Here is a 13,487-nt window from a genome sequence, read left to right as displayed (position 1 = left end):
TTAGAAACTGTAGAGTGTATTTTCTTTTAACAGGTAAAAACACATTGCCAAAAGTTCTTTCAGTGTAATTGAAAGACAATATATATGTATCATCAAACAGTATTTTGTGACTTTTTGCAACCTTCTCATGAAACTGCAATACACAAAGAACTGCTTATTATGTGCTCTATATTTTTACTTTAGAGCCTGGTTACTAAAATAATAAAGGAAGAAACATGAATTACTCAAAAGTGATCTTTGAATTTGTTTTAGTTGTAAAATAGTAACAGAATTACAAACTAACCTATGAAATTAACTTTTTATTCTTGAAGTATTTTAATGATAAAAGTAGATGGAAGTTACAGTATCTCAAGACACAAATATCCAATACATGTTTTGTCTTCTTTTCTCATTTAAAAGAATAAAATCAAGACTTCCACAACAATACTTTCAAGTTGCAATTCACGTTCATTAAAAAGAAACCCTTGTTTGCAGTTTTACACTAATTTGGATTATCAAGAATATTAAGACTTTTTTATTTCTTACAGTGTTCCTAATTCCTTTACAGACTTCCTCATTTCCCAGGCAGTGTAATAGGCTATTTTCACTTTTGCCTTTATTCAGAACTTCATTTTTGATTCTTCTCACTAGGTAATAACTTCTTGGTCTACTGAGTCTGAAAACTTTCTATAACAGTATTTCAATAGCAAGTTTGTTATTACTACACCAAAAAATATCAAACATGTCACAATCTCAGCATGTTCTTCTACTTGGCATGTTAGAGAATCTAACAATTTATACTGTTTGCATACTTTCTGCAAAATAATTGTATCTACCAGCTTAATCAACATCAGAATTTACCTCTAATAGTCATCTTATTGAAAGCTCCTCCTAGAAAAAGAATGGACCTTTATATTGAGGCTATTTCTCCTAGACACTGAGGATACATCAAATTAGTTCCAAAAGCATATTTTACATGGATGATGATAAAGAAGCATATGTCTAAAGTACACTGCAGGACATCACAATTGTTCAAATAGGTGAAAAATTTCAAAATTGCCTATGGGTATAGAAAGCCAACTTGGTACAATACTTAGAGATCTGGTAAGACCCCAGAGGAGAAAAACATGACAAAACATTTTAGAAGCAAGAAAATGAACATTCAATCTGCTGTGGTCCAAACACAGCAATCACATTAATGGGAATATATGACATGCCCAAGTGAAAAGCAAAAAAGATGAAAAATCTGGACATAACCTGTGATACAACCACTTCAACATTCTTTTGTATTCTGTTTCATTAAATATGTCAAGAAATCCAGATAGCTCAGGCTAACAAACAGCTAGCCTGACAAAAAGTTCCAAAGCAAAACATGGCCTTCAAATCACCGCACTGATGTTTCCTCAAAATAATTTGGAAAATCACCACATTGTACTTGAATATTTAACCAAACAACTTTTTTTGTTGTAAAGTTGAGTAGATGAAGTATGGCCTGATACACAAAACTTTGTGTCTTACAGGCAACAGCTGAACATGTGGTTATTTGACCTGAATACACATACATTTGTTTGAATGTACACGGTAATGATACATACACTTAAAATAAAGTATGTTAAATAGAAATAAAACTACTGCAAACAGTTGCAGGGCAGCGGGGGAGGGGGGGATGCTTTATAAATAGAATAACCATTAATGATGCTATAAAAATATAATTAAGGAGTTGAATCACACTTCTTATTGGAACACAGGCAACAATAGCATTTTTATAACAATAGATAACAGGTGAGGAACGTAGAAATTGACATATTTTTCAATGCACTGCACTATTATTAATGAAATACAAAATGTGATCAATTTACAGGTAGTGAAAGACACAATGATATTATAGAACTTTATTGGCCTGTTAAAAGTAATTTCATGTAATACATTTTTTATAGATTGTGCAAAGTGTTATGGTAGCAATTTGGAATAAAAACAATGATTGTCTGTTACAAGAAACATGAAAGATTTTAAACACGAAGAATTAGAGGGAAGAGGGGGAGAAAAGACTCACAGCTTGCTGATGGATAACAGCAAATCACAGAATGGGTCAGGTTGAAAGGGACCACAGTGGATCCTCAGGTCCAACCTCCCTGCTCAAGCGAGGTCATCCCAGAGCACATGGCACAGAATTGTGTCCAGATGGTTCTTGAATATCTCCACTGAAGGAGACTGCACAACTTCTCTGGGTGGTCTGTGCCAGCGCCTGGTCACCTGCACAGCAAAGAAGTTCTTCCTCATGTTCAGGTGGAACTTCCTGTGCATCATTTTGTGCCCACTGCCTTTGTCCCGCTATTTGGCTTTTATAATGAGATGCTATGGTGGAAGGCAACTTTGTGCTAAAATTTAGATTATTACTTTTTTCCATGTGTGAAAAAAAATACTTTCCATGTGTGAAAAAATACTTTAAAAAATGTTAAAGTTCTATACTTTTAAGTCAACTTAATGACTCTTCCTTTTTTTAAACTGAGCCTGAAATATAAAAGGAAATATAAAAGCTCTCTCAGGAACAGAGAGCTCTGAATGGCAGTGAAAGATTTGAAGTGTATTTGTTTAAGACTCTGGTCTTAGGTTTTTGCAGTGATGTGGCAGCCCATATGCTTGCACACTAGTAAAGTCAGTGATTCCTATGAAATAGCTGTGGTTTAAAAAAAAACCTCTAAAATAATACTAAAGTACTTAGGAAAAAATCAGGATTTCTCTTCTGTTTGGTAGACATACCTGAAAAGGGAGCCCTACTCTGCTTACATCAAAGAAAAGACAAAGCTATCATATGAAAGCCATGACTTTATCCTTTACTTCCTCGAATATCAGATAGTTCTCTGAAATTTTATATGGTTGTTCTTGTCATTTCAGCTGAGGAACAAAGTAACAGTGAAAATATGTATGCAAGGAGACAAGTTTCCTCCTATAGTAAGAGGTAATCTGCTTAGTAACCCTGCTGTGACTTGCTGCCTCTAGAGATCACGGGGGAATGGCCCTCTTCAAAATGAAAGCAGTTTGGCTCTATGCTGCCTACAACTCTGCTGCAGGCCAGAACACGTGCTTATCCAACACACTCCTTGCAGCTGAAAAAATATAGCTAGTCATGGAAGGTTGCTATTAAAATTAGAAGTATATAGCATGTCCATACTAAAACAATACACACTCTCACAAGGGCTCTTCCAATCTATTGCTTTTTTTTTGGATGAAAGTAAGTCAACCAGGTAATCTCGAGGCTGATTAAAAGAGAATACCATGTTCTCCAAGTTCAGTCACATACATGCTTGTGGAACTGAACAGCTATATTTATTTCCAATCACTGCATCATTTTCTATCTTCAGAGTAGATTTAATTTGTATGAACAAAAGAAAAACAGAGCAAATGGAAGCCAGCTTCAAAAGTTTGGGCATACACATTCCTATGGAAGTGGGACAATGAAATGGGCTGTGACACGTGAAATACACAGCACCAGCATTCTCTGTGCACTCTATGATGTTGCATTCATGCTCAATGCTTCTAACCACCCACAAACACATGTTCTGGAGATCAGATTATGAAAATCTCAAACAACATGGACCTACATTATAATGTGGAATACTTTACACTATCACATAATGATGGCAAAGTCCTTCAAAAGGATATTCCAAGACGCTACACATTTGTGCCCTAAGAAGAAGAGAGCTTACCACAACTCAAAAAGTAGGACATTTTGCTCTCTGAAGAACAGAAAACAGAACCACCAACAATTGGAAGGAAGAGAAGAAGCCAGAGAGAATGATGGAGAAGAAGAAAATACTAAAAACTTTTACATAAGCTTTTGGGGTTTTCTTTTGAAATAAACATGAACAAAATACTTTGCTGCTCAGTCTACTAATAACTTCTGAATTATTTCAAATAATAAAATAATATTATTATTGTTAATAATAATTACTATTAACTGGAAAAAAATGGCTGAATTAAAAAGAGCTTTGAAAGGGTGATTTTTTTAATCTGTTGGATAATAACTTCCAACTTTACAAACCATTTGCAAGTTTTTAAGCATTAAAATAGATGCAAATGAAGTGATGGCCTTCATGGTGATGATTAGCTGTCAACTAAACATGGACAACTGGGTAAAGGGATTGACAAACTTTGTATGAAGGCTTCTGTTTAAAGAGCCACTTGGAAGTGTATGGGTCATTTTCATATGGCAAAATTCCATGTGTTTTATAGTTTTTGAAAAACCAGGCTTAGGAATCTGCTTTCTTAGGGAAAAAATTGATTTTTAGTGCTTCTGCCAACAGTCAAAAAAGAAAAAGCAATCCCTACAAGAACTATTTGATGTAAAATTGTATTCAACTAGCTGTCTACAGGTTTTCTTGGCATTGTTTGCTGTTTCCAAGGATCTTGATCTTACTCCCACTGAAATGCATGCTTTGCTTCACTGCTGCCTGGGAGAGGTCCAGCTGGTAGACAAATGCAGTGGAAAGGATGAAGACTGCCTTTCACAGGTTACAATAGTCAAGACACATATTGCCATGAAAATGTCTCATAGCAGCCTCAGTCTGCCCTGGTTGTGAGCTTCCAGGACTCCCATTAAAAAAGACATGGTCTCTAGACAGCTTTCTTCAGGAACAGACATTTTGCAACTGCTCCCACCTCGCTTTCCATGACAGGCAGCTGCAGCGAGCACAGCTCTGACCTCTGCCTGGGAACAATGCACTTCTTTGCAACATAGACCTGGCCACTGGTCAAACTTCCATCACATTCAACAGAAACAGGTTTATTTAACAGAGTGGATGACATGACTTGCCTCACACCAAAACAGGCCCAGCAGTGCTTCCTCTCCGGGCCCCAAACTAATCTGCCCATCAAACTGCTAAACAGCTTATCTCAACATGTCTCTGAGCATATTAAATGTCTATCTAAAATAAATTCTAGTACAAATAAACCCCTTCTAGCAGAACTGTAGAAATATGCTTTTATTTTAGTTTCATGTCTGGCACAGCGGAAAAAAAATAGCAACTCTGCCTTTAGACATTTCATAGCCTTTTTTATTGTTCAGTAAAACAATATAAAAGCTTTTTAATGTCAAATCCTGGATGTTCATCAATTTTTACCATGTTAATGGTTCCTGTATGATTTTTAGTTTCAGTCTCACTTTATTTTAAGGAGATCAAGAATTTGTAATTAAGTGAGCCCTTTGTAAACCAACACCATTTGGGCAGATCAGAATCTCTACAGTTACAAGCAATGTCACTTACAATCAAGCTGAAAGACAGAAGCTAGTGGGTATCATAATTTCTGTGTTAAAAAGTTTAGCTCCCTTAGCTTTAAGAGTCTCTGTCCACATACTGAAAAAAAACTATTTTAGGAACATGTAGTCTTTTTCCATCAAGCACTAAACATCTGTGCTAAGACATTATTAGTAACAAATCACGTGCTGTAATCCATAATATTCTGTGAATATCTACATCAAGTAATAATGTACTGAGTGTCTAACAAAATGTAGTACAAAATATGTAAGAAGGATATTCTACAATACAGATATAAAAATATATATATATATATTTCAGTGGTGCATAGATCAGTTGTTTATTAAAGTACCTCCATGATTACATAAAATCCAAAATACTGTGTCAGTACATTCTGAAACATTTGAAGGTCAAACCTACCCCTATCCAATAAAGATGAACTGCAAAGTGCTACAAAATAAATTACAAAAAAATATGTAAAATCCCCAATCAATAACTGTGCATATTTATGCATATAAATATTCTGAATCAGAAAGAACTACTTTTTAAAATTAAATATTTCAAAAGTCAACTACCAAATTCCAGCTTTGAAAGTTTGCTTTTTCTCTGCCAAAAGAAAAGGGTTCAGATTCTCACCTCATTAATTCGGCAATAAATTGTGAACACATAACTGAAATATGCTAACTTTGTCCTAGCAAACTTCAAACTGGAATTTGGGCTACTGTGTCAAGGTCTGCTCATGATCCAATATGCGTTTGATGTAAGTCCACTGACTTTAGTTCAAATGTTGCCACTAGATGATTGTCTACTGATTTAGAATCACCTCTGTGACATCAGATATTATTTCAACAGGAGGACAGATTCATGGATAAGCAAGAAGTCCAAGAAGAAAATAATTAAAAGGAAGGTAAAATGAGTCAGTAAGCAGAAGAGAAAGTTAGGATCTCTGGAAAATAACACCATGTCTTATAAGACATAGACTTAGGGAGGAAAAAAGGCAGACATTCCTAATACTCTTTCTCAGGAACAGCAGAGCACTTGATGACATCTAACTTCAAACAGGAACTATGATGGATATCCTTAATCGCTGCCATCCCTCCCCAAATCACCACAGTATGTGCAGGGCGACAAAGAGAACACGATTCCTAGGTCATCAGTAGACTTCCAGCTCTGTCCTCTTCTTTAATGTGGGGAGCAGAATACATCTTTGGGACAGATTTTTAGCAACTGCATTTCCCCTTCCCTAACTAGTGGAAAGGGAAAGGAAGTATTCCCCTACATAGGGCTAGAAGTATGCAAATGTGGATGCATGTCTTGACTAATAAGGATATTTCTGAAACTTGAGCACAGCAGGGATAAAGAACTTGAATGCAACAGACTCAAGAGAACACAAGAAAAAAGTTGAAGGATTAAGAGTCTTAGAAGGCAAAAAGCAAGTAAATACACAGAAATAGAATTAAAGAGTCAATACAGTACTGTAGAAAGAGAGGAATGATGTATGGCTTTAAAAGACTGCAGTAAAAGAATAGGCAATAGTGTTACAATGAAAGAGTGAAAATGGCTGAAATTAAAAACAGGTAACAATGAAAAGCAAATATATTAGGGACAAAATAATACTGTCTATTTCATTAAACATAGTTGTAAGGAGTTAAATTCAAAACAAATCTCAAAAATTTAACCAGAATACACAGAAACATAAGCATCTACCTCAGTCTTTCACTACTAGTCTCTCACTCTTTGTAGCTAACTCTCAGTTTAAAAAACCCTGAAACTTCATACTTCTTAAAATTCCCTAAATGGAAAAGATCAAAGTAGACCCCTCAGGATTTGATACATAAATCAAATGAAAATTAATTTCTAGTACTATATCTAAATGCAGCTCTGCTCTTGAAAGGTTCATGCCTTCATTTAGCTTTACTTGTTACAGTAGACTCTTCTCTGCAGTATAGTGAAGCACATTCTGAAGCATACTTAATAGTTAAATATGAACAGTTAAACAAGCCTCTAAGTCTACATCTGAAGGACCAGCCACATACCATTGTTCATCTTGCTCTTGGCTCAGAATCAGCATTCTGGCCTACTACAGATTGTGTGCTTTTTCAAACTTAGGGACTATCTTGAGTAAGCACAAGCTAACTGAATGTCTAAGTGATGGCACTGGTTCAACAACCAAACACACCAACCAGTATTGCCACCTTTCTGTATATAACTTAGACTCCCCATCTTCCTGGTAAAGTCAGTGGAACTACATACATAATAAGATTTGCAGGGCCAGCTCTGCAATTTACTGCTTCAGGAGTTAAGACCATATTCTGCAAATATACAAGAACTTAACTTTAAGGATGTGAACATTTCCACAGAAATCAGTGAGCTTGCACACACACTCAAACTAAGCATTGTAGAAATTTTGCAGAGGTGTTAATTCATTAAAATAAAAGCAGCTTTGCAGTTCACCTTTGATAAATATTATTTATAAAAACAACATCTTTCCAGTTAAGTTCGAACAGAAAAAAAATTGACAGAGGAAACAATATAATTTCATTTCAATGTCATTTTGGAAGACACAGTGAGGACAAGGCAATGGAAAGAGTCTGGTAGCTTATTTCTGGAATTTCTTGAGTTTTTTTAGCTGCCTCAGGGCTTCACCTTTCCCTGCTCTTGGAAAAACAGCTACTGATTTGAATGAACTATAGTTCTCCAAACATAACCAATGTTTAAAAGAAAAATCCAAGGGAGGTGGCACTTCACTGGGCAAGAACACTGTCCACTCCCTACAGTGCAGCACACAGATTCCAAGCTCAACAGCCCCTCTCTCATCTTTTTCCTTATTTCATTTACCCATCCAGTGGGATCTTATGAAATAAAACAAAACCTAAAAAAAACAAAATAAAGTGTGAGAAATCATGCTTAAAAAAAGAAAAAAAGTCAAAGAAAAATCAATGCAAAGGACCAAACACAAATGAATACTTGACAATCAAACACATACACATAAAAAACATTTAAAGCATACATAAATTAGATAAAAACTGTGCATGAATTTATGAAAATGATGACATTACCTCTATCTTGTGGCTAAAGATTTTATTTGTTAAATTAAAATGTATAACGTGTGCTATTTCTTTGTCTTTAACATATCAACAAACTCAGATTGAGTTGTAATGCAGTAAGTCTAGAATTCTCCAACCAGGAACAGTGCTATGTATGGGTTAGAAAAACCTCAGCCAGGTGCTCTGCCTTGTGCCAAGGCTGATGTGAACAGACCAATGTGCACAATCAAGTTCTCTTCCTTTAGTTTGGTACACCAATTACTTTCGTGGTACCCCACTATGCCACAGACTTATTCTAAGTACCAGGATCCTCTCTAGCTTTTGTTTCGCACCTTAGCTTTGTGCACATCATTCTTTCTGCCTGCTCTGAACAGGCTGTTGCACTTAGTGGCATTAACTGCCTCTGTAATGGCAGAAAAATGTGGAGCTGGGAGAAATATTAGTCAATTATCTTGAAATTAAGTGTATTTAAATATCAAGAGGAACTTAAAAATCAACAACTAAATATGATGGCAGATTGAAATACATAAAAATCCCCAGGACATGTTCTGGTCTGAGATGAAGGACAAATTATCCCCCAAAACTTACCTGACTGGCTAAGGACAAGAATTTTTTTAAAAGCTACATAGGGTCCTGTGTGGAATTCAGCTAGCTGACTTAATGGAACAAATACTTCCTAGAACAGCATTGCCTTACCTAGTCTGTTGTTATCTGATGCAGTTGAGTTATTATGTACATCACTGTTGACAGCCACCATTACTTGTTCTAATAACATTTGAAAAAAACACATGTGAGAGTTTTACTATTAGTCAGTAAATGTAAACTTCAATAGTAGTTTTTGTCTGGTTTTTGGGCTTTTTAATCTTGTTTTAATAACAAGTGTTTGTGAAGACTGAAAGCTTACCCATATTCCACAGAAATCTAAACAATTCAGAGCCAAGTCTTTATTTGCTTTCAATGAATGGACTTACACTATCAGCTTCAAGAAAAGTTAAATTTCAATGTCAGTAGCAATGACTAATTCATGCGCATTGCATTTTCTTGTTTGTTTCTACCCTGAAGTAGGTAATTACACATACAGATGATGAACTTGCTAGTTTGTACAATCCCACATTTCCAAAAGTGTGCGGCAAAATGCCTTTTCTTTGAAACAGTTATTAAGGTCTCATGTAAGATGCCAAAAAACCCCAAAGGAACCTGCTAATTCACAGACAAAAATAGAGTATCAGTTGAAGAAAACCTCATTTCAGAACAGTAAGCAATTATCTGAAGGATATTTAGAAGTTATAGGTTAGAAAAGGAGTAATATCATCAGGGTTTTTAGTAGTCTACAATTAAGTCTACTGCATGGGTGCTACTTTTCTCTTGAATTTCCTAAGTCATTCAGACCTCTCCTGGCATTTTGCTTTCTTAAATATGGGAGACTGCATATGTTCTTGGCAACTTAAGACAAAGGACACGTACATGTATTTACATAAAAACATACATTTATACCACATTTTTAACACAAGAGCAAATCATTGCAAGGGAAAGGTTTTTTGACTTTTAGATTATTCCTTACCTGGTCTGCTGCAGTCAGAGGGAAATCATATTGCTGTTTTAAGACACCTCTGAATTTTAATTCAAGAAGTTGCCAACTAGTGAACTAATATTTAGTGTACAGTACACAGGTAAAATAGAGGTACAAACCAGATCTCTTACAACTACTGCAAACTTCACATGATAAGTCATGATGGAAGGCCAGGGGTGTGGGGAAGGTGGTACAACTATTTTAAGGAAGGCAAGCTGATATGTTCTTGTAAACCACCAGAGATGCTTAGGGAGATGGTTTAATGGTGGGCTTAGTAGTGTTAAGTTAATGATTGGACTTGATGATTTAAAGATATTTTTCAACTAAAGTGATTCTATTATTCTATATTCTTAGTTGCATTTGTGTGTATTTTAGTAACCCTGGCAACCAACAGTGGCATCTAAAACAACCATTATGGGAGAAACCTCAGACCTATGACTGAGCAGTCTACAGGAGTAAAGAAGTCCACAAGGGGAAGGGAGTCCTGCAATTCCTATTGAAGGCAGAAAAATTAATCACAATAAAAACATATTTTAAGGAAAAAACTAAGTAACAGGAGTCAAAAAAAATGAAAGAAAGAAAGGGAAAAGGTAAAAGAAAAAGTGAAAAAAAAAGACGAGAGTCTACTAACTTTAATCACTAAAACAAGAAACCAGGTGCAGTACATAAAAAAGGTTATATGAATACAAAATAATTGTGGGGAGTGGGGCAGACTGGGAGAACAGAGCAAGGAAACAGGACAAATATAAAGATGCAAAAACTGAACAGAAGTGCTTTAAAAAACAAAACTTCATTTGTATACTGGATCTCTGACTATTTGGAGACGTTGAGCTAACAAAGGCAAAATATTATGGGCAGTAGATACTTAGAAGATGATTCCTAAATGGAATGCCAGCTCCCCATTTGACTTCTCAGAGTTCAAATGGAGTCAGTTAGGCAGCATTTTGGGTTGAATTGCTGCCGAGGTGCTAGATTCTGAGTTTAATATTAGTTTTAAAAGTACACTGCTGTTATATAAGCTGCCACTCAGACTTGCTGAGGAAAGTACACTAAAGAATAAAAATGAAAGAACGTCAAAATGAAAGTGGAAGACAGGAAAAAAACTATTCATCTTCCCTGTACAAGGAATGACAGAATTCCATTCATCCTTTAAAGGAACATTATGTATCTGTCTCTCTAAAATGCAAATTTGTCCAAGACAGTAAAGAAAATAATAAGTAGTTTAAAATGTGATAACTTTACTTCCAATAGCAGTTCTTCATTCAAAAAGCTTTAAAATCAGCACTGAATTAATTATGAGTCTTTAAACAAACATCATAAAGAATCTGGAGTACGCTATTTTGGGAATATCAAATTTAAGCCTAACTGCTTAATAGAAAGAGTAGCTTGAATTATATTACTAATAAGGATCTAGTTGAGCTACCAGTGAGGACTTTTTTTTAATCCTATTTTCTAGAAGTACCACAATTGACCATCTCATGAGCTTTGCAGACCTGTATCTCAGATACTGGATGATCTGTACTGTTCTGAGAGTTTAGTCTGATTGGGAGCTGGATAAAATGCCACCAACTAACTGTTCCCAGCTTTTCGATTCATTAGAGAGGAAAGCATGAAAGGAAAAGTATAACAGCAAACCCACTACCTTTATACTACTGTACTGATTTTGAAAGAGGAGCCTTTAAACATGACCATTTTTAAATGTAAAGAAGCCAATTTTTTTCTATCTTCAACCAGCACACAACAAAAAAAATTAGCAGTCAATGGCATTGTAGCATCAAAGGCATCATAACATCTAATTCACATATTTGGGAAAATGACTGTTCTTGAGATAGTTGCACATTCATGGACTCAATTTCTATCTATCCCAAAAATATCAATCACACTTCTTCTCACTGGTTATGTTCCTTACAAGCCACCATCTAAGTCATTCAGGAAGGAAAATATTACATGATGATTATCTTCTGAACTTTCTTCACAAAGCAAGATGCTAAATTTTAGTTGCCTAAAATCCTTCTTGCTCCAACAGGACTTGAAATACCAATGCGTTGTAATAAACTGGAGGTCTGAAGTCAGTCTTTCTTAGTCATTAACAACCTGACCTACACTCTGCCTAAATAAATGTTTCCCATAATGATGACTTAACTGAATACAAAACTTTTTATATATACTCACATCCCACTTGCTAATGATGCCATTACATATGAGTTGCATAAATTTGGAGACCATGTATGTAAATCAAATCATTCAAGGGAAAGTACAAGCAAAACAAGTGCTGAACAACTGAAACTTTCTATGACATTAAGTCTCATCCCATATTCTCTCTTCATCAAGTGCATAACATTTGTTCTAATATTGCATAAGGTTTGCATAAGGTTTATTCAGAATATTGTTTGTGGCATTGATCTAAACATTTGAATCAAAAATCAATGTACATTTTATTTTTTCTAGTGTGGACTAAATGAGCATACATGGCATGTATCTCTTCATTCTTTTTACATGAACTGTGATTCCTATAGAGAAAGTTCAAGCTGATGACTAGAAGGGAAGAAGGCTAAGGTAAGAAGCAGCTGCATTACTGAAAAAAGGAGTCTTATAAAATTTGTCCGTTTCTCATTTCAAGAAGGAAAGAAAATGAAACCATTCATTCCTAGTTCTATTTGCTTCTTGGATCTGAGCCATTGCTTCAAAGAGCAGTGCTGGCTAATGCTGTGGCAAAATCAGGACAAAATGTCACTTAACTTTTGTTGGAAAGTGAGAAGAGAGTCCTGGATAGCTTTTGCTGAATTTTTTTTGCACAAGGAAGAATAATGTCTTAGAGCAATGCCTACACAACAGCAGAAGATAAAATTCTCTGAAGAAATACCTACCATTTCTTAGGATTTTGCAGATTTTACATGCGCCAGTCTCAATACTGCCTTTTGTTTCAGAGCACAAAAATATAAGCATTCACTACAATTTTTTTCTTTCATCTAAAAATAGTTTTTACTTCATGAAATACTAAGACCATGTTTTTAATTCATATAATTAAGAGCTCTAATGACAAGCATAAATATTACTTTTTTAACCTAATGATAAAAGCATGTATAGAAGACAAAAAATTAGACTTCTTGGAGGCCAGGAATTCACAGAAAATTCTGTAGCTGAATTCAACATTAGTCTCTATTTTCTGATCCAATTTTCCTGTAACCAAATTTACTTAGTAAATGGGAAAACTAGGACCAGAAGAGACTAAATAGTCTGACCCATGAAGTTATACATCAAGGTAAAGAAATTTGACCCTCTTATATGCTCCAATTACTTATAAAAGGAAGGTAGCACACAATCATATTAAACTCAGGACTATTTACAGAACCCAAAGCTAAAAAGTTTCTTCAAAATATACAGTATCTTATGAAGATTTCTTTTCCACTATAACTGTCTCTTCCTCTAATGTCTAAACTTATGCTCCACAGATAAGGATACATGGCTTGTAATTTTATGGATGCTTCCACCTGTATTAGATTTCCAAATAAGCATAATAAAAGTGTAGTCATCAACATCAGTATTGCAGCCAGTATTCAAACTATTTAATTGTTTGTTTCATAAATCTAGACGTTTATGAAATAGAATGGAGGCACATACTTAGGTATAGAACCT

The 13,487-nt window shown here is 35.1% G+C and overlaps 1 protein-coding gene across 7 annotated transcripts in view; it reads right to left on the bottom strand.

The window, feature by feature from the left end:
- NTRK2 (neurotrophic receptor tyrosine kinase 2) overlaps positions 1-13,487 on the bottom strand; it is a 199,671-nt gene that overhangs the window by 103,162 nt on the left and 83,022 nt on the right. For 2 of the 7 annotated variants that reach the window (XM_036402536.2, XM_036402538.2), the window contains 2 exons: positions 8,978-9,046; positions 280-8,106 (listed from right to left, as the gene is read on the bottom strand). The exons of 3 other annotated variants lie outside the window; for them this stretch is intronic. In XM_036402536.2, the coding sequence (XP_036258429.1) occupies positions 8,069-8,106; positions 8,978-9,046 (107 nt within the window). In that variant the 3' untranslated portion in view covers positions 280-8,068. Of the gene's footprint in view, positions 1-279; positions 8,107-8,977; positions 9,047-13,487 lie in introns of those variants that run through there. 2 more of the 7 variants (XM_036402537.2, XM_036402539.2) reach the window with 1 other exon arrangement.

Source organism: Molothrus ater, chromosome Z, assembly GCF_012460135.2.
Source record: "Molothrus ater isolate BHLD 08-10-18 breed brown headed cowbird chromosome Z, BPBGC_Mater_1.1, whole genome shotgun sequence".
NCBI classification, from domain to species: Eukaryota; Metazoa; Chordata; class Aves; order Passeriformes; family Icteridae; genus Molothrus; species Molothrus ater.
This window is presented reverse-complemented; position numbering and strand designations above follow the sequence as displayed.